This window comes from Martes martes (genome assembly GCF_963455335.1).
Source record: "Martes martes genome assembly, chromosome: 3".
Classification (NCBI taxonomy): Eukaryota; Metazoa; Chordata; class Mammalia; order Carnivora; family Mustelidae; genus Martes; species Martes martes.
The window spans coordinates 170,732,484-170,753,723 of record NC_137890.1 but is presented as its reverse complement, the minus strand read 5'-3'; the positions used below and the strand labels follow the sequence as shown (position 1 = coordinate 170,753,723).

The following is a 21,240-nucleotide window of genomic DNA, read 5'->3' as shown; positions in this document are numbered from 1 at the left end:
CAGCAGAGAGAAACACAGCGGTGCTTTCTGAAGAAACACATGCACACAGACAAAAAGACAAGAGGGTCCTAAGTTTCCCCTGACCCGAGGTGACTACAGCTACTGGCATTGCTACAATCCCGCTCCGTGAACTCTACCTACAAGTGAAGAGGTTCATGCAAATTGGTTCTCGGCATGTTTCTTACCATGCAGGGCAGAGAACCTTTGTAATGTTGCATGCTCAGCCCCAGACTGGTTAAAGAGGAGTTTGTTTTTTTTTAACCTAGCCATGGCAAGGCAATCTACCATGCTCCAAAGTTTCTTCTTCTCCTCTGTCAAAACACCCCTCTTCCAATTCACCCTACATTTGACTGGGTTTTTGGTCAACTACAAAAAAGGAACACAGTGGGCTTTCTCGAAGAGTAGAAGGAAGGGCATTCTGGTATGTTTTGGAAGTACCTTTCGTCTTAACCAGTGCTCATTACACAATTTGGTATTCAAGCAAGATATGTTAAAAAAATAAAACAACTCCAGGTGGGCAAATTCATTTTACCTTTGCCATTTTGCATCGAACAGATCAGCTCTCTCTAGCTTTCTGCACATTTGTGGTTTAAATGAAAGTGTATTTAAGACCACATGCATATGTCTTCAACCCATCGGCTTAGCCTATACGTCCAATTCCTCACCCGCCCCCAATCCACCCTCCCTCTCGTAACGGCTGGCAAATTGCTGGCTTTCCCCGTGAAACATCCGTCTTTAACCAGAGTGACTGTTGGCAGCATGCAACACCATCCATGTCTCAAACACAGAAGTTTTCAAAATTCACCCGTTTGCTGTGTCAGTGTAGTAGGGGCACTCTCTCCGCCATTAATGAGAGTGATAACGCTGATGTCATAGTCAATGCCCGGCTCCAGCCCTGTAACTGTGTAGTATCCTACTGAGGAGTCCACAAAATCTTCAAAAATAGGGATACCTTCTCCTGCCGCAACTACTGTGATGCGGTACCCAATAATGGTGGAAGAGTTTAGCGGGGTCCACCTCAGGCCGATGCTTGAATCGGTTATGTCAACAAAGCTTAGGTCAGTGAGTTGGGGCACCTCTATTGAGTTACAAAGCAAAGGGGAGGGGGCAAAAGGAAGATGGAGGCAAAAAAGAGGAAAAAATAAAGCAGTGTACATCAGGTTACTAGTGGCAAACTTGACAGAATGTTAAAGCAATGATGGTAATATGCGATCTTTCCCAATGTTCCGAAAAGACGTTCTAAGCACCATGAATAAGTTTGCTTCCCTGGGAGAGTAAAACAGGTTACAATATTCTTAGGGATCTTCTCGCATTTGAAAAGGATCTCTAAACAGTAGAGTTCGAAACTCTCAGGTTCTTGTAAGTTACAGGGCTGTTTAGGATGTCAAAACCGTTCTTAGAATCTAGACATAGTATCTGTAGTAAGTATCAGCAATGCTTTAAAAAAAAATGAAAACTTTTTTAGTAGGAAAATAGAGCTTACATGAGGAGGTTTTAAAAAAAAAAATCGGTCAGTGAGTTTTTCTTTCTTTTCCCATAGAAAAACTCAAGACAACATTACGGCCATAATGTTGGCGCATTATGAATGTATGGTGTGAAACGTTCAGGAGGAAGACAGGTATACTGGAGTCCAAGACCACTGCCAATATTTTGTTTAACTCATAATCAAAGTTATTTAATCAGCATTATTAAAAGCATTCTCCCAAATAGTGCAAAGGAGAACACAATCTGTCCAATGCTTTCATTGGGTCACAATCCAATTTTGGACAAAGAACAAACCTATCCCCAGATAGGTCTTTTCAATGTTGTCTTTCAGTCCACCAAGAAAGAACACCCGAAGGCATGGCCTTTATTTCATTTCTTTTTTCAATTTTATAAAGGTAGGATTTGAAACTTTAAGATGAAGAATTGAACGTATTAGCCAAATGCTATGTCCATGCTCACGTATGGACACAGGTATGATTTTATAGACAGCTTTTGAAAATTGACATGGACTGTAAAATCAGGGACAAATGTGCCGATGGGATGCATTTACCATATTACTTTTAGCCTGTCAGTACTGAGGACAGACACATGACATCATTTTAGTAATATTTCCACGTGAGCAGACAGTACAGAGTTCAAGCCGTCATGGGCACTCAGTTACATCCCCATCACCACAAACAGCATCCTGGTGAAGCGGACAGGAAAGCAGTGTAAACAGCAAGCACTTGTCCAAACAGTTGCTCTGACCTCACGGTTTTGGAGAGTGTGGGTGGGGGGTCAGAAGTAAATCCCAAATGTACTTGACACCCTCAACCACCTGGGGATTAAAATCTTAAGCCCTACTCTAATCGAAACTGCCACTCTTAGGATAATAGCTTATTCTTCCATTACCTGGGATGACGGTATCAGAGATAGGGACACTTTCCTTGTCATCTTTGACAGTGTAAACACTGACATTGTACTCCAGGCCAGGACTCAGGTTCTCGAAGGTGCAAGAGCTCTGATCTGCATGGACCACTTCTTCCAGAGAGTACCCCTGTTGGCCATTTAGAGGGGTGGTGGTAATTCTGTAACCAGTAATGTCTAGAGAAAACAGGAAGGAGGAAGTTACTGCACAGAACATCTGTGACCCAGGTCACCTTAAACCCGACTCTATTGATGGACCTGCGAAGGGGAAAGGAGGAAGACTCAGCATTTATTGAGGACTCCCTGTGATTCAATGTCACAACGACCCTTTGAGGCAGGTATTAATATCCTCGGTTTAAAGAAGCTCTTGGAACAGGGGAGCCATGACCAAAGGCTTGCCCTCTGATACATCCCAGGCTTACCTGGAGTGGTGCTCCTCTCCCAGGAGACGGTAAGCACTCCAGTGTCAGGGTTTGCTTCCAGGTGCAGGTTTGTGGGTGGAGACAATGCTACGCAGAAAAAATTTTTTAAATTAAAAGTTAAAGCTAACACCAAGCACCTGACCTGTGGAAAGTACTTCCCTTTCTTTCTTTCTCTCTTTTCCTCCCTCCTTCCCTGCCTCTCTATCTTTCTTTCTCTTTCTCCCTTCCCCATCCCTTCCTTCTTTACAGGAGTCAGTAAAAATAAAGACGTTACACTATGAAACAAGGGTGGACGGTGATTCCCTGAGAACATTTCTTTTTACGGTTAACGATTTTGCAATACTATTGAAATTCTTCCTGTCTTGCCAGTTCATAAATGTTTTTGACGTGGAAAGAACAGTTCTGATAGCACAGAATATATGACATGAGATGAACTTGCTGCTCCAAACCCAGCAATAGCTAATAAGGTAAGTAGGGATGGGAGCTTCTCCTCGCGCCATTACCAGAAGCAAAAAGTGATACTAATAGCAGCTATGTTTAAGAATCGGACCAGTTTTAAAAACTAAGAGAGGCAAGGAACTCCTCTTACGTGTCACCACTTTCTTTACAATCGGAGCATCTCTCTCCTGCCCATCCCTCAGGACGGAGACGGTATACACATATTCCACGCCGGGAGTCAGGCCGGACACCACGATGCTTCCTGACTCTGAAGTCACTTCTCGCGGTGCTTCCCCTCCCTGGCTTGGTCGTACACCCAGCTAGAAGAAGGAAAGCAAAATAAACACCAAGGACAAGTATTTCCAGAGCTGGATTACTGCCGAGAGGTTGCGGTTATGCTGTATATAACGGAAACTCGTGCACACTGCATGTCGTGCTTTGTTAGGGGATGAGTTGGGGCCTGCCTTTAGCTCTAGTAGACACTTGAGTGGGAAATTCCCTGGGCTGGGGGGCTAAGGTGGGAGAGGCGTCTTCCAGAACTGCATGACATTGGCTTGTCATGGAAGGTTCTAGAAAAATGGCATTACGTGCTGTTTTGCTTGATCAATAATCTGCAGATATAAACCAGAAGTACACAGAGGTTTTGGGCCACGTGGCAGTTCAGTTCTACTTTCTTTGCTGCTGGAAGAAATCCTCCAGCGCTCTCTTTAATGAGTTATGAACATTCAACTTAAAGGTAGTTGCCCTTTTAACATTTTCTACTTCAGAAACATTCCTTTTGAAGAAGTACGTTCATAGCTTAAACTGCAGGACAATATATTACAAGAGAAGAATAAAAATGAAGGTGCCCATAATTTTCATTTTTTAATATTTTGTTTCAAAACCTAGGTAATATCGTCTCATCAAACAGTGTTCAACCCCAGAGACGTCCTTTGTAGGTTATAAGGCTTCTGAAAGTCAGAATGACACGATTAAGGGAAATTTAAAACAGCAGTCTTCAAAAAAGGCTTCTCTATATTTAAGTAGCATAATCATCAACATGGCCATTTGTGTATTTCAAAAAAGAAGTGACCTTTGGTGTATTTTTTTACACAAGCAATCATGGGGATTTAGTCTTGATTTCCAATTATAGTAAATATTTCTCTCCCCACACTCTAAATGCTAAGGAAAGGAATTCTTTTAAACATATTCATTTGTATTCATCACTCCCCTAATATCATTACTTTAAAGAACATGAATCCAGATATCTACAGGGAAGACCTTAATCTTAGCTTCTATTAAGAGATTCACCCAAGGGGCTTTGAATAAGTAGAGATGAAAATGATTGGATGGAAATGTGATTTTTAAGTGACTCTGAGTCTAACTGGTCTCCCTAACTTGGTTTTCGTGAACTTGTTGACACCCATTTACAACAACACAACAAAAGGCATTTCCCTGTATATTTTAAAATGCCGTTCCCTGGGGGAAAGGACAAGAGAAAATGAGACCACAACAACAGTTCTAGATGAATGTTTTATCCTTTACAAAGCACTTCCCAGCCTCGGTCCATCCTTCCAGCAGTTTAGTGAGGGGATGGTCATGTTATACCTGCACAATGGACGTCACAGAGACACAGATGAAGGCAGCCAACAGACCCCAGGTCTCCTGACTCCCAAACACCCTGTTTCTGTCACATCCAGAAACAAGCACCTCGGGACTCTATCAAGAGATTAGGAACACCAGCAACTTACCTTAAAACCAATTCTTGGAGCAGGTGTCCATGTGATCACAATGGTTGTCTCAGTGACCTCTGTGTTGTAAGGTGGAATGGAGCTGAGAGGCTGCACTGTGAGACAGAAACAATGCATGTGTTCAAACCTTGGAGTCACAGACGATGGCAGAGAACGTACAGAACGAGCATTTTTACAGAGAACCTCAGTTTACCCAGCTAGTGGATCCTACATGTGATAGCCTTCACTGGGTGGGAATTTGGAGTAGGTCAGTGCTTCCCGATCTTTCATGAGCCACACAAATGATCTGACAGCTGGCTAAAATGCAGGGTCTAATTCTGTGGGACCAGGGTGGGGTTAGGACTTTGCATTTTCGTGATGCCCATGCTGCCGGTCCATGAGTCATACTTCAGTAACAATGGCCTCAATGACCTCAAAAGACACTTTTGAGACCTTGGATTCTTTGATTTGTGTCTTTTTATCAAGTTTGGGATTTGAGTTTTATGATAATAAATTTCCCTCTACAGTCCGTATAAAATCCCAGTTGAAATGTAAAACCAGTCTCCACAAACTGGTTATCATTCTGCTTTATAATCATTAATTGGAGAACAATTGTTAAATCATAGATGTGATCTGAAAATAGCTCTGTGCTGAATTATTCCATAACGATGGTCAATTACTTTTGGTTGCAATGAGAAATACCACATGAAAATTCAACAAAATCTGCCACTATGGGCTTACTTAGAAATCCTAAAGATTCCTTAAATACGTGATTATTCGTTTAGGATAATCACATTACAAAAATTTGGAATTAGGAATTAGAACAAGTTAATTTGGCATCTCCTAGCGTCCTGACCTCACTGTTGTTATTTCTCTCAGTGAAAATACTACTTTAAAAAAAAAAAAAAAAAAAAACAAGAGAAGAAGAAAAAGAAGTGTGTGTACACACACTTAAGACAGACATTTTCAACAGTCTACAAATCTTATTACAGATTTAGAACCTCTAAAATATAATTGGATGAACAACTAAATCTTTCAATAAGGGGAATAAGCATTGCCAAGACATTTGAACAGTGTGAGTCAAACTCAAGGGTTTTGAGTGTGTTGCCAGCCCGGGTCACGTATTTGGTGCCTTCATAATTCCTTCCTTTTTATGTCCCAACCAAATTCTGCATCCACTGGAAAAAAAAAAAAAGATTAAATGCATTTATGCTAAATTATGAATGGCCAGGGAGACAGTTATCCTCTGGAGGTACACGATGGAGATTCAAAGTCTTAAGACCCCGCTCACTCCTCAACTCCAGTCCCTTGTTTTCCCTTCGACCATGTGGGGAAGTGGCACCAGGGCAATTCTCCTGCTTGTTTCCAGGCTGGACTTGAATGTGTGATTTTTTTAAAAATTGTTTTGAAAATACTATGTGGAAAAAAAAATAAAATATGTGTGTGGACTACTCTGTAATGACTCCTCGAAAGGCTGACCTGACATTCTACCGTTTAGTGAGCTATTTCCTAACTACGCTATTATTTCGATGGTGTCTTCGGGGGAACCAGGACTGGTGACCCATGATGCTTTCCAGAGTCTCTGAAAACATACACCACTTGGCTGCTGCTGACTTTGCCAACATGCCGTGGACTGCCCCATGGGACCATGTTAATAGCCACAAAAAAAAATTAAAAATTAAAAAAATTCCGAGAGCAGGGAGCTTCTCGCACAGAACATCTGTGAAAGTCACAGCTTTTTCACAAATTACATTCTCTTCAACTGTCTTGGGCTTTAAGACTGGGTGTTTTCTATTGCTTCAGCCAGCCAGCCAGCATCTTCCCAAGTTTAAGATGATGCTCTCTGCCTGGGAAGACCATTATAGGAAAACCTCCAAACCACAAAGCCACAAACTGATGTCAAACAAAGGATGTGACTGTAAGTATGAGTTATGGGTTCTGGCAGCTCTTGTCAGGTGAAGAACAGCCTGGCTGTTAAAGAAATAAAATCTGCCCTATTTATAAAGGAGCAAGCTGTATTTTCCCCAGAAACAGCAAACTAGCCCCCCTCCCCGCACCACTGCACCCCCCACATTTGTTTTAAAGAATTTAGCATAAGTATAAAATCCAGGAAGGTTATTTCCACAATTAAGCCTGGTAAGATGGTAAAAAGCTACAGAAACGTACAGCAATGGCAAAAATATGCAAGCCATACTAATGTTGACAGCCTCAGAAAGTACTTTAAGTTCAAATGAAGTTGTGGAACTGCCTACTTAAGTAGGTTTATTTAAATTGAAGCTTTGCTTGGTTGAACTGTTTTCGTTCTCATTCTTTCCTCAATCATCTACTCAGTGAACAGTTTTTGAAGGTAGACTGCGTGCAGGCACTATGTTAGCCTTTATCTGGTAGAAATCAGTTTTGAAAATCAGTCCTTTAACTCAAATAGAATTGTATTTTACAGAAATACACTGTGCAATGCATCAATGTAACGTGGCCAATATATCAAAGTCTGCAAAAGTACTTGGAATAGTCTATATTGACTCATTATACTTAATTATTGCTACTTACTTAACGATACTTAATTATTGTTAGTATCGTTAAAAGTGTTTTTTCTTTTATGGGCACTCTACCCAACAAAAGAAACTACATAAAACAGGTCTCATGTTAAGGAGTGAAAAAGTAGAAAGTATAATTTGTGGAATTAGATGTGGTCAGTAAAATGCTTAATCTACTGAAATCTCTATTCTAATTCATGAAGGGCATCTATAAAAATAGATATTTACAAGAAATACATTGACCCTGATTTCATATTAATAGATTCTAGAGTATCTTAGTAACACATAACATAAAACAGCAAAATTAAGAGATTAACTTATGAATGGAAAGCAGATCTTACTTGCTCATAATTAGCAATTACTTAAGAAAATGACTTCACTAGCCCAAAATCCTACACCCAGTTTAAGTAGAAATACATTTTTGGTAAGTTATGAATTCTTACTGGGAAAAGTTTGTGGAGAATTTTCTTTGGGAAGTAAATTCCATAGTTACTTACCGCCAAACCTACATTCACTTTTTGAAGGTTTCTTTAACATCTTTATTTTTAAACGCTTCTGGAAAAGTGCAAACTACTTCACAGTCGTAGTATGTGTTGAAAAGGGCTGGGTGCTTCTATAATTCAAAATGTCGAGTTAAAAATAACAACTGAAGCTCAGGTAGAAATTGGGGGTTTCCTAATTCTTTGTAATGTAATTCTTTGTAATGAGAATGTTTTTAATAGAACTCAATTTATGAGTTCTTTATACATGTGTTTATTGTGATGTAGATACGTAGGAGATTTAAGGCCACTTTCCATAAAGTGTAGAGCAGAAAAGGACAGACGTGACCAAAAATTGTCAGTCTTCTTCCCTCTGGGGAACTTCAAGAGTCATTTAAGGAAGATGAAAAGAAAAAAAAAATGTATTCTGTTCTGCAGAAATACTTTAATCTGCTATAGTCTCATAAAGAAATCCTTTCCTTAGCTTCTTGCTCTGTTGGTTTCCACTCAGTTGGTAACTGTTTTCATTCTACACTTAACTGCTATCATACGACACCCAAAGTGGCGGGGTGTAGACATCCGTGCTGGTTTGGATTCCTCCCTCAACTGGCGTATGCTGTAAATTCCTTCAATACAACAGCATTCGACTTTCAAATAACTGGGTGCTTTAGACTCACAGTGGTCCCACAGGAAATAAGACGTTTGGCCACATTTGTAATTTAACCATCACCAAGAAAATCTTGCTTCTGGGGGCACCTGGGTGGCTCAGGGGGTTAAAGCCTCTGCCTTCAGCTCAGGTCATGATCTCAGGGTCCTGGGATCAGCCCTGTTTCAGGCTCTCTGCTTCGCAGGGAGCCTGCTTCCTCCTCTCTCTCTGCCTGCCTCTCTGCCTACTTGTGATCTCTGTCTGTCAAATAAATAAATAAAATCTTTGAAAAGAAAGAAAGAAAGAAAGAAAATCTTGCTTCTGAAAATGATCAACTGAACTGAATTGCATGCTTCGTGATTTCTATCCCAGCACGAGCTCCTCAGTGTCCGATAACCACCCACGGATCAAGGGGCTGGTCCCTGGCCACACTTTGAGTAGCACTGCTTTAAATCTTCCTTTTTACTTAAACCTCATACTAAGGTATTTTAAGTTAAATTTTTTAAAAAATTGGATGAAGCACGGAGGATGTAAATTCAGTAAGAACCTATGACATCACTAAGACAAGACATTCAAACATTGGCTTACGAGTGGTGAAGACCCCGGTGACTTTAGGGCTCTGCTGGTTGCCTTTGACTGCGACGAGGGATGCGGTATACTCAGAAGCGGGCTGCAGATTCCTCAGTGGGTACTGCGAGGCCGAGGGACCCACGTTGTACTGCTTGGGCTGGCCTCCCCGGGTCGGGCCCACGGTCAGTCGGTACCCCGCTATCCGGGCCCGAGGAGGAGTCCAGGTCACTAAGACAGTCGAGTCCGTTTCATTGGTAAACCGGAGGTTAGTGGGAGCATCCAATTCTAGAAAAAAAGATGAAACACACCAAGAAATATTTGACCCTCAGTCATGATCATCCCGAAACTCAAAAGCTTGACTGAATTTTCTAAACCTTCCTTAAAGCTGAAACTCAGTAACACTCAAAACCTTGGAAATGTGGAGATAGTATGAGATGGAGGGCTACAAGGAACCTGGCAAAATGGTGTCAGTCATGAGAAATGGCTTTTTTTTTTTTCGCTTGACTTTGATCCTGAGGAAAGTGCAATTTTCCAGCATTACTTTCCCATCACCCTCTGAAATTATACTAACATTACAGAGATAGCATCATCAAAACAGAAACAATAACCAAAAAAATAAACCTCTCGTGAATGCCACAATGCACTCTGAACCGAACAGGTTAAGACATGAGAAACAAGCCCAAAACAACGAGGGCAAGATGAAACTCTACAGGGGACGGAAAGAATATTGTGTGCATGTATTGAGTGAATAGTCCTTTGCTAGAGAAATAAAAGTAATTTTCTCATGATCCATGTTAGCTAATAATTATAGCATATCTGTCAGAATCGCGGCAGGATGCTGACGAGTGCGCACTATCAGACTATCAGAAAGAGCCACACAAACCGTGAGTGTTCTTCAGTGTGATAGCTAGAACTTTCCCTGCAGTGAATTAAAACACTTTCCAGATGAAGGAAATGCTTACAAGGTAGTCCAGTGCAGTAAGTGAAAAAAAAAATGGGACAGGGGGTCACAATGACAGCAGTCTACGTGGGCCAGCCCCATTGCCTCCTAGCTCTGCGACTTTACAGACTGCAGAATTTTCTATCAGTTTCAATTTCTTCACAAACCCAATGCAAATGAGAAGACCTTCTTCATTAGGTCAAGGAGAGTATTAAATATAAGGACCATGCTCATAAAGAACCGAGCAGAGGCCCTGGGACTACAGATGCAGTAACTGTTTCAGCAATTACTATTTATAAATAATTCTATAAAAGGTTAAGGCGTACATTTGGATCTTGATCTAGGTATTTTTAGTTACAGAAAATATCCTCAAATTTACAATCCTTGTCTCTGTCAGCAAAGAAAATCAGGTTCTCTTAAGTTGCCTCTCTCGGTGCCACCCCATGGGTAGGCATATTCGAGAAATGGGTCACTGTTTAGCATCCGTGGAGCTGGTCTCAGAGTAACGACGTGCTTCACGTCCACGATGCATTCCCTCACCCACCGGGTATCTCCCTATCTCTAACCCGACCCCCAGGACTTAACGGTTTGCTGTGCATTCACCACAGACTGGGAGTCAGGGTGGAGAATTTGGGGCGTAGAGAGTCGGGAGCAGGACATACTGGTCGTTTGTTCCGCCGTCAGAGGCTTGCTCTCCCTCCCCTGGTTCACAGCGAAGACCTTGAAGTGATAGGTGACCCCGGGGGACAGTCCGGTGACTTCCGCAAAGGCGTTCCTGCTGATGGGCAGCCTCTGGCCGTGTTCCCCAGGCAGGTTGACGGGGATCACGTCCACGCGGTAGCCGGTCACTGGGCTCTCAGGGGGGCTCCACATGATGGTGATCTTCACGTCCGTCACTTCCACAAACTGCAGGTCCCGGGGAGGAGGAACTTTATCTGACAGACAAGAGCCAACCGGTCATTCACAATTCCTCCTGAGGTGTATTTATTTCAAGGCAACTTCCTGGATGTATGCAAGGAAATTCGTGGTGCCTCTCATTTCAAAGCAATGCTAAGTTTTGTCTCTTCACCAGAGAATATGTGTTTTTGTTTATATTTTCATGGTTCAGTCATCCTGTTTACACAGGACATCTGAAGATTTTAACTTCATTTAACCTAAAATGTGCAGGTGAGCAGATAAGTTTCCAATGTATTGAGTGTCCTGTCAAGGAGTTTAAAAATACACACACACACACACACAGACACACACACACACACAACCAAAAAAACAAAACAAAAAAATACCCTAATTGTGACAATAGAAAAAATATGGCTTGCATTTTACTGAACCATTTTGTAAAACTTTAAAGTAACAGTGGAATGAACACTGAAGTTTCTGGGGAAAAATATGAAGGTTTTATGTGTCAGTTTTTAATCAGGAAAGCCAATAGCCAGCTTTGATAAGTTAGTTTACAGCATGGACATTTCAGCCAAATTTCTTAAGCTGCGGGGTAAGCTGATCTATAACATTACTTGCACATAGGAACTGTTGACAGAGATAAAACAACCGTCCCAGAGAAATAGTAATTCTTCGGTCTCCCACTTCTGGTCCACCCCAGCAGGCTCATGAAATGAGCCTGGTTTTATTCCTCCAACAAAGGGGAGGTTAAGCCTGTTGTTTTGGTAAGCCCTGACAGGTAGGCTAGCACAGGAGGGGGCTCTCAGTTACCTGAACGCGGGACACCCGTGGTTTCCTGTTGGATGAAGACAGGAGTACTTTCTTGGTTTTCTTCCACTGCATAGATGGTGATGTTATACTGGACACCAGGTTGCAAGTCACTAAGGGTGACGGAGTTGGCAGTTTCAGGAAGGTTGAGCTCCGTGCTGCTGCCTTCTACCGAGGGCGAATACACTATTCTATATCCTGCAGATTTCAAGGGGGAAAAGTTAGCCACACAGTTTTATAAAACAGAGGTTTAACGAGTCCTAAATCTCTCTTCTCGGAAAAGCCCTTAGCCTCTCGCTTGATTAGTCTAGAACTAGAGATGCTTTCTCTTTACATGTTCCCACTTCCTATCAGGACTATTCAGTACAAAGATAAAATAAGAGCAGTCTTGCAATCCTTTTTAATAATAAATATCATCCTAGAAGACTCGAGATCCTTAATAAATGTGTATTAGAGATGCTATGAGGTGAAAATATTCATGTGAAAACGACTTCTTCTCTTTGAGCTCTGGGCAATGAAAGCAATTAACGAACCACCTTGAGCACAGATCGTCTAGCGCTGTCTGCATCTTTCCGAAACTTCAGAGGCAGTGGAGTAGCTTAATGAGCTAAGACGGCAACTGGGCTACCTCTTTAAGAGTAAGTCCTAGAGTGAGGTTTTCAGAAAAATTACCCCTCTTCGACCTCAGAAATGCCTGGTTTAGTAAGTCAGGGAGCTGGCTTTTGAGGTTTTGTGTGTATGTGTGTACGTGTGTAGGGGGTCCATAAAATGGACATGACGGGAAATGATCTGTAAGAAGCAGAGCTTTAAGACTTGAAAATAATCACATTCTGAATTACCATTATACACACACGTACATACACACACCCCTCTACTCTAGTCTAGAGTTATGTAGGAGAGTTAAGTGGTATCCCTGTCCACGGGTCAGAACTGGCTCCCTCACCACCCGTGGTGTCAAGATTAACATGGCAGCCAAGAGGGAGGCCTGCGTCACCTGTGATGGGCGCCTGGGGTCTGCTCCAGCGAACAACAATCGAGGTGTCGTCAACTCGGTCCACAGCGGGGTCAGGAGGCGCGTCCGGAGCTAACAGAAAAAGAAAGGAGCACACGATGAAAAGAGTCAGGAAATACTGCTCGAGGCCTGTTCTGCAGAAAAAAAGCTTCTCTTTACAGAGTGTAGGACACACGTACCTGTAGTCTGCGAAGTAGACAGGATCAGGCTCTGCTCTCCTTCCTCAGATATCTGATAGACATTGACAATGTATTTCCGGCCAGGAAGCAGGTCAGGGATGTTCACAGAAGTGGCCGTGCTTGGAAGATCTTTAAAACAGAAAGGAAAGGTTACCAGTCGGAGCAAACCAATCCCTGAACTCGCTCCACAGCCTAGAAGAGGGATGTTGTTAAAACGACACATTCATGAGGGAAGGGGGCGAGTCTAGAAGGAAGTGTTCTAATGGAGAATCAATAATACCAATGCATTATGGGATAACTTTTCTTTTGTTCACCATTTTTTCTAAATATTTTTCTGTAAAGAGATATAACTTGTATAATCCACCCCCAATTTGTAAAAGTAGCTCTCTGTAGTTAAAAGTCAGGGTGATGGTTATGGGCAGGGGACGATGGGGAAGGAGGTATGTTCTTTTCTTGTACTGTGCACCTCCAAAGGCTAACATTTTCTACTGTGGTCCTCAAACTGGCAATCGCTTCCCTAAAGAAAACTCTAGGAGCTCCTGGGTGGCTTAGTTGGTTGAGCGTCTGATGCGATTTCAGCTCAGGTCATGACCTCAGGGTCTTGAGATCAAGTCCCATGTAGGGCTCTGCACTCTCTCTCTGTTCCTCTCCCTGCTCTCTCGCTCACATAAATAATTAAGTAAAATCTATTTTTAAAAAAATTATTAAAAAGAAAACACCATGGTTGCATAGACCTGTGCCCAGGCAAATGGGTAATGTTGCTCATATTGGGAACCAGGAAAACGTGAGCATGGCTCAGGAAAATCCCAGCTTCGTTCTAGAAATGCCAGCTCTGTCCCTTCCTCACACTGGAAGTTTGTTCAGTCCGAGCCGTCAACCGGTTCCAAAGCCATCATGACGGCACGTTCAGCTTACCGAGATACTGTGGTTCATCTCCCTCCTCACTCAGCTCGTATTCCACGCGGAATCCTGACACGGTGTCTGAAGCCGAGACCCACGAGACCACAAAGCTGCTGGCTGTGATTTCAGTCACAGATTCAGAAGTGGCCACAACGGGAGAAAGGGGTGTCGTCTCTCCTGTCACGGTGTTGCCTAGAGGGTCACAGAAAGGGAAGAGGGGACCTTCAGCCGTGGAGAGCATTTACGACTGTCATCTACGGAACACCATTAAAAGAAAAGGTTGGTGCCATCTGTGGAAGAATAGGACTCGGGAAGCCAACCGCTTCCTGAGGAACACGGGAGCCACTTCGTGAGGAACCGCAGGCACAGCCATGAGGATGGGTGGCATACGTACTGGTCACAGGGGGGCTGGTGCTGGTGGTGGTGAAGTCAAAGCGTGTCACCTCTCGGTGGCCATAGTGCTGGACACTGATGAGCTGTCCCTCATATACCACACCTGGCGTCAGGCCTTTGATGGTGTATGAATTCAAGTGGCCAGGAATGGTAGCTTCCTTCCAACGGCCTGGAGAATTTTTCTAAAGATTTAAAAGAAGTCACATAAGTATTCACAAGGATGAACATTCAGAGATGACATTGATTAGTCTTCAACGAATGAGGGACCGAGGCAGCTCCACTGTGGAGGAAAAATCATGGAAAATAGGAATCAGAACAGGGACCTATAGCAGAGTTTAATATTAATAATAATAACTATTATAGCTAATATGTACTGGTAGCTCACTATGTGCCACGAACTGCGCTGTTTTACTTGCATTTGCTCATTTAAACTTCCTCTCTCTCTTCCCTCCAAGTTAACAGTATAGTTGCCTTCATGTTACAGGTGAAGAAACAGTGTTATGTGACATGCCCAAGGCCACAGCGTCACAGGTGCTGGGCACCTTCCTTTTTGCCAGACTGATGAAGAACCCAAGTTTTGCCTCTCCCATTTTTTAAATTTCTACAACGAACAGAGCTATATTCTTCTCTGAAGTGGCAAAGGCCATATATTCTATCCTTCACTAAGTAGGATACAAATTTCTTGCCTTGCAGAAATAGTAAAAAGTATAATCCTTCTTTGTGACTCAGTTCCTGGGACCATCACATATAAGGTTCCACTGGTCCGGCTGTATGACTCATTCTTGGATATGAATTACCCCATCAGAAGTAGTTCCCAACTTTGGGCAAGACTGCAGAAGAATGTGATTTCGGTTTATTTAATCTTTGATTCCAGTTTACATTTTCGCATCCTGTTCAACTTCATTAACATGTCATGGATCACAAAACTCATTGCAATAAAATGTGTGGAAAAGAAACAGCCTTACTTCAAACAAGATGAGATCCTTTTAAGTGTAAATATTCTAAACTAAGTCAAAATACATCTTTAATGCCCAGTGACTTTTTTAAATTATCCAATCAACCAGTTCCTCAATAATTCAAATACTCAAGTGTCCGTTTATATTTTTGACATCAACGGAACAGATCCTAGTATATTTTAAATTCAAATTTTAACTCAAATACCCTGAAAAAACCCTGCAATTAGTCAGGACAATTAGCTCAGATTTATTGATAAATCTTTTGTTCAATGTGAACTTTTCTAGACAGTTAGCTATCAGAAGAAAATACTCAAAAACAAAATCTCAGGTAACATCCATTGAGGAAAAACCTGAAAATTCTTTTTTTTTTTAAGACTTTATTTATTGTTGTCAGAGAGAGAGAGAGCGAGAGCGCAAGCACAAGCAGGCAGAGGCAGAGAGAGAAGCAGCCTCCCCCCTGAGCAGAGAGCCCGATGTGGTACTCCATCCCAGGACCCCGGGACCATGACCTGAGCCGAAGGCAGCAGCCCAACCAACTGAGCCACCCAGGCATCTCTGAAAATTCTTAATTGTTAAAAATCTCAAAGAAATTCATCACTGCAGTTTCTTTGAAGATTTTCCAATTCAAAATACATTTTATACCTCTCTGTAAATGTTCCTTATTACAGAGATCTCTCATAACAACTCAGAGTTAGCTTTAAAGTAAGTAAAATTGGTGATGAAACAAAAAGGTGAGAGACAAGAAGGTTTTAAGGGGAAAATACAGTGATCTCACCAACTAAAATCTACTACATACAAAGTTCTGGAAATGGCTGCTTCATAAACCAGGATAAGAGTACGGAGTATACTACAAAAAGAAAATGATTTTACAGCTTGAATGTTTTCTCCAAGAGTTTAAATACAACTGCACAGGGCAGTCAAAGGTTTCATTTTGTTGTTTGTTTTTTTATGTTTGTTTATTTATTTAGAGAGACAGAGAGAGTAGGTGTGGGGGGGGAGGGGCAGAGGGAGAAGCAGACTCCCTACTGATCAGCGCACTGACAGACCCTGGGATCTAGACACAGCTGAAGGCAGATGCTCAACAGACGAAGCCACCCAGGCACCCCCTCCCCATTTTGTTTCTAATTGCTAGAATTTAATAGCTATGACTAAAAGTGGGGATTTTTCTCCTGTGTTTAAAATAGTGTTTCTCAAGTTACGAGTCATGAATTTTGGAGGTATAGCAGGCAGGTCTGAAGGATAAGAAAAACTAAAGCTAACTAGACCAATACCTTCCTCTGTAGGATTTCTTCAATTTCTAGATGGTTCTTATTAGAAAATCACAAGGTTCACTTTTTAAACAAACCATCATTCCTCATGTATTCTTCCCTCACACCCTCTTTTTCCTCCTATCTAAATAACTTCAGAGGATCAAAAGTAATGTTTTAAGAAGTGCTCCCTTATGAAAATGAATCCAAAGAGCTAAATACTAATTTTTCAAATCATGGAAATGATGCCAATCATTGTTTTCCTCTGATAGAGTTCCAAGACATATGAAACCTTCAGATTCTCTTCCTATATTGGGGAAGAATCGTTTCTGGCATTATTATTTCTAAGTCCTTGTTAAGAAGATCTTTCTAAATACCAAATCTTTCTAAATCCTCCTAAATACCAAAAAAGCTAAATCTTTATGTCAAGCCACGGATAGTTAGATCTGTCGGCTCAAAAGCTGGAAAAAAGAATGTTTAGCACGTGTTAATTTCGGTAGCCTCAGTGTGCAGAGTTTCTGAGTGGGATACTCACAGGCTTCCATCTGAGAATGTACTTGGAAATGTGAGATGGTTCTGGGGCATTCCACTGGATAGGGTGAGAATTGGGTTGACTGGGGGTCTCGGTGATGATTACTTGGACGGGACCAGTTGTGCCTGAAAATGAAAATGTGAGATTTGGTGATCTTGGGTATTCACTTACTTTAGCTTAAAAGTTAGTGAAATGTATGATCATCATTAAAAGACGGTTTTACTTATCAGTAAATGTGAGTAAAAAAAAAAAAATTCTGGGATTACTTTTTTACATCCTGACCTTGGAAATCAATGCAACAAAATCCTTTCTTAGTCAATAGATCATTGTCCATCACATGAGAAATGCAAATAGAACTTGTTTATAGCAAATAAAATTTGAAAAATGCCACTCAGTTTGCTTTCCTCTCCATTTTCAAAGAATTTTGAGAAAATTGCGAAACTACCCAAACCCAAATAAAGCGACACAGAACCCAAACTCTATGTATCATACTGAGCTGCTTTAAAGCAAATTCTCATTTGTAAAGGCTTTCATCAAGAATGCAACTACCCACGAAGAAGGAAACATTCCAAAGGTCATGGGACATGATGTAAAACACATATTTCTAAATGGGATAGAATCCTTAATGAATAAATTACAGACTCAGTTTTCTTTCTTTTTTTTAAGTAAGTCTTATTTAAGTAATTTCTATACCCAATATGGGGCTCGAACTCATGACCCCCAGATCAAGAGTTGCATGCTGAGTTGACTGAGCCAGACAGATGCCCTAAGACTCAGTTTTAGTTCTTATCAGCCTAAGCATCCTATTAGGGGGAAAGGTTAAGTTTTAGTTTTACTCAGTAAATATACTCTAAAATCCTACCACTGAGTGCTCAAATTATTAAGAGATCAAACTTCTTTTTTTCAAAGGCAGTTACCAACTGAAATGGCATTTTGAAGTAAATACTAAATTCAGTATTTCCACATCTCAATAAATATGACTGTTTCCAACAAAATTTAAAGTCTGATTTTGGTTCTTCTTTTTTTTTTTTTAAAGAAAAAACCATATAAGGGAAGTAGAATTAATTTCTTAGTAGTGTAGACTCCATTTAGGATAATAATGAAATAGAGAATTTAAGCTTACAGCATAGAACACCATCTTCTTCCTAAATACAGTCTTTTTTTATGATGTCAATCAATGTTCTACTTATTAGATATAAAAATAAAGTTCCTTGCCATAACCTTTCCAAGAATTTCTAACTGCTACTCTATCAAAAGAAAGCAACACTTTGCAAGTCTCATAAAGCATTTCACCAGTATGTTAACAAATTTAAGTTTTCTGAAAGCTCTTAGGAAAAAAAAGTCATCTTTGAACTTGTTATGCTGTTCAGTCCTCTCTGCAGACAAGATATTCTGTAGCAAAATAAGTACAAAGCTTGAATATCTGTGTAGATTCAAAAGTTTTAGGATAATATACTCACTTCTGCACAGGGAATAATTCAAAGTGGTTGGAAGACTAACAAATATTCTCTGAGTCTTAATTTCACTTAATGCGCATATTTCTAAACCAAAATACCAAATGTAAAATACCAAAGTCCATGCATAAGATTCTCAATTTTCCATTCTAAAGGAGGGTATATTTCACAGAACATGGCGGGATGTGTGTTTTCATCAACTGGCAGAAGTTAATTACACGTCACTTTTTAAATTATCCCTTCTGTTCATGAAGATCCTTGCAAATATAAGTGTACTTAAATTTATTTAATAAATTTAAATAAATAAGACATATAATGAAGTAAAATGTCAGAGATGTGACTTCTGGGAACATCAGTAAATACGGGAATATCACGTCCTTAAATTCTTTACAATAATTGGCCTAAGGTTGTTTAAATATCGATTCTCTAAAGAAGTCCTACTACAATTTCCTTAAGTAAAGAGACACCTGATATGTATTTTATTTAGTTTGGCAATCATGATGTAAAGGGAGGAAGAAGTTTATGATGCCACAGCTTGTACAACACCAACAGTGATCCTTAGTTAAACCATAGACTTTGGGTGAAAACAGTGTCGATGCAGATTTCTCCACTGTAAGCGATGCACACGGCAGAGGGGACAGTCTGTAACAGGTGCCTGGGCATGTGTGAGGGCAGGGGCTACACGGGAAAGCTCTGTACCTTCTTTTCAATTTTGCTGGGAACTGCTCCAAAAAAATCCCAGCCTTTAATTAAAACCAAAAATTTGGATGGTAAAATGCCTATTAAGTTTCAGAAAGACAATACGAATGTCCTTTATGGCTCACCTTTAGGTGGGAAAAGGAAAAGATGACCCAGTGGTTTTTACCTTCGCGATGGAGGAAAACTACAGAAGTTTCTTTTCTTTCTAAAACTTCAAGCACTGGTTTGAAATTGTAGGTTTTGAAATTCACACTTGTACCGCAGCCCACCCTTAAGGCGGCTGCACTGAACAGCAGTGTGGGTTCATGCATTTAGTATATTCTTGTTCAGAAAGAAAACAGACCGTGTCCATCATTTGTAAGGTCAACTTAATTCTGATTACCACTTTACCTTAATCTACATATGATCTGAAGACAGGAAGTCTGAAAATTCCGACATCATTTACATCAGTTAGATTCAATAAAACTAAAATTAACCTAATGGTGTATACTAGCAATTACCATTGTAAAAACTTGACTTCCTCTCTTACTCAGTCTGATCAGGCTTAACCAGAAAACAGTTAAGTAAAAATATGACACGATGTGTACACTTTTAAAATCGGTTTAAAATAAGGCTTAAAGGAATCATTTCCAGTAACGATGACCCTGGGGAAGTTAAATATTTATGAGTTTGTGACTCAGTCCTTTTTTCTCTCTTTTATTTGCTGAGATCTGTGCTTTTCCTAGCTGTTTATTGACAAACCAAATGCCTCTTATCTTCTGTTCCTTTGAACAACTCCATCAAATCCTCCCTGGGCGGAGCCAACGGGGCAAGGCTCCGAGACAGTCTCCTGGTCATCTGTGGCTCCTTTACTCTTCCCACACTCAGAAAGCCCTGTGTGCTAGGCGTGAACCATTGAGTAAACCAGACATGGAGATAAGCACCCAACCTCGAACCGAGGGCAAACACCAACCCCCTCTCTAAATCTCCTCCTCCGTGTTCACTGGGCATTCCTCTGACCCTTTTTTAAAAAGTAGGAGCAAACTCAACCTGTAAAACTCCGAAGCAGAAGGCTTCCTTCCTTCCCATCTAGATTTTACCCTTGTCGTGTCCACCAAAATGCTTCTAGTGAGCGGCTTTGAGAAACAGGCTAGTTTTAAAGTGAGAAAAAAAATTCCTCTCTTAAATCATTGAGGACGATTTTCAACAAACCGCCACACCAGTTAACAATCTGAAACACAGAAACTAGAGAGCATTTCTTTAAACGTTTCTATTCTTCAGTTGCCTCATTAAAGAAGAAAACCAATGAACTTAAGGTTTTTCTGCAGATTTTTAAAAAATTATTAAATAGGGGCACCTGGGTGGCTCAGTGGGTTAAAGCCTCTGCCTTCGGCTCAGGTCATGATCCCAGGGTCCTGGGATCGAGCCCCGCATCGGGCTCTCTGCTCAGCAGGGAGCCTGCTTCCTCCTCTCTCTCTGCCTGCCTCTCTGCCTACTTGTGATCTCTGTCTGTCAAATAAATAAATAAAATCTTAAAAAAAATTATTAAATAAAAAATATTATTTTAAGTGATTCCTACACCCAAATCCACCTTAAAATACAATTTAAGAGCCAAGTTCATTTATGCCGTGGGCTTGTTAAGACAAAGGTCACCTTCGACAGCCCTGACAGTGACTGAGGGGTTGGGGAAAGGCGAGTTTCTTCTAAGCCTATGGAAAGGGTTTATCTGGGTGGTTAGTATTTAGGACCAGAGGTCCGTTAGATGGTTAGTGCTGGAAGGACCTTTAAAGGCAATCAGCTTTAACCTCCCCATTTTACAGATGAGAAGCTGACGAGTAGAGCTTGACATGGATCTCTTTCACAGCACCTGTGCAGCTGGGACCCATGTCTTTGGCAAACTCTAACTTTGATCAAATTGTTCCATATCTGGTTCTCAAGATAGTGAATCTCTTGCTACACTGTGGAGGGATATAGATTACTTCATCTTAATTTCTGTCAGAGGCAGGTTCTGATGTTCTGAAAACCTGGTTTTGTTTCTGAATGTGGGCCATGTTTC

The 21,240-nt window shown here is 41.1% G+C and overlaps 1 protein-coding gene across 6 annotated transcripts in view; it reads right to left on the bottom strand.

Annotated features, from left to right (window-relative positions):
• FN1 (fibronectin 1) overlaps positions 1-21,240 on the bottom strand; it is a 65,686-nt gene that overhangs the window by 27,474 nt on the left and 16,972 nt on the right. For all 6 annotated transcript variants that reach the window (XM_080798856.1, XM_080798857.1, XM_080798858.1 and 3 more), the window contains exons 13-24: positions 17,056-17,177; positions 14,319-14,499; positions 13,940-14,116; positions 13,025-13,153; positions 12,828-12,917; positions 11,837-12,031; positions 10,792-11,064; positions 9,208-9,474; positions 4,982-5,076; positions 3,403-3,571; positions 2,814-2,900; positions 2,377-2,568 (exon numbers count right to left, since the gene is read on the bottom strand). In XM_080798856.1, the coding sequence (XP_080654982.1) occupies positions 2,377-2,568; positions 2,814-2,900; positions 3,403-3,571; positions 4,982-5,076; positions 9,208-9,474; positions 10,792-11,064; positions 11,837-12,031; positions 12,828-12,917; positions 13,025-13,153; positions 13,940-14,116; positions 14,319-14,499; positions 17,056-17,177 (1,977 nt within the window). The remainder of the gene's footprint in view (positions 1-2,376; positions 2,569-2,813; positions 2,901-3,402; positions 3,572-4,981; positions 5,077-9,207; positions 9,475-10,791; positions 11,065-11,836; positions 12,032-12,827; positions 12,918-13,024; positions 13,154-13,939; positions 14,117-14,318; positions 14,500-17,055; positions 17,178-21,240) is intronic.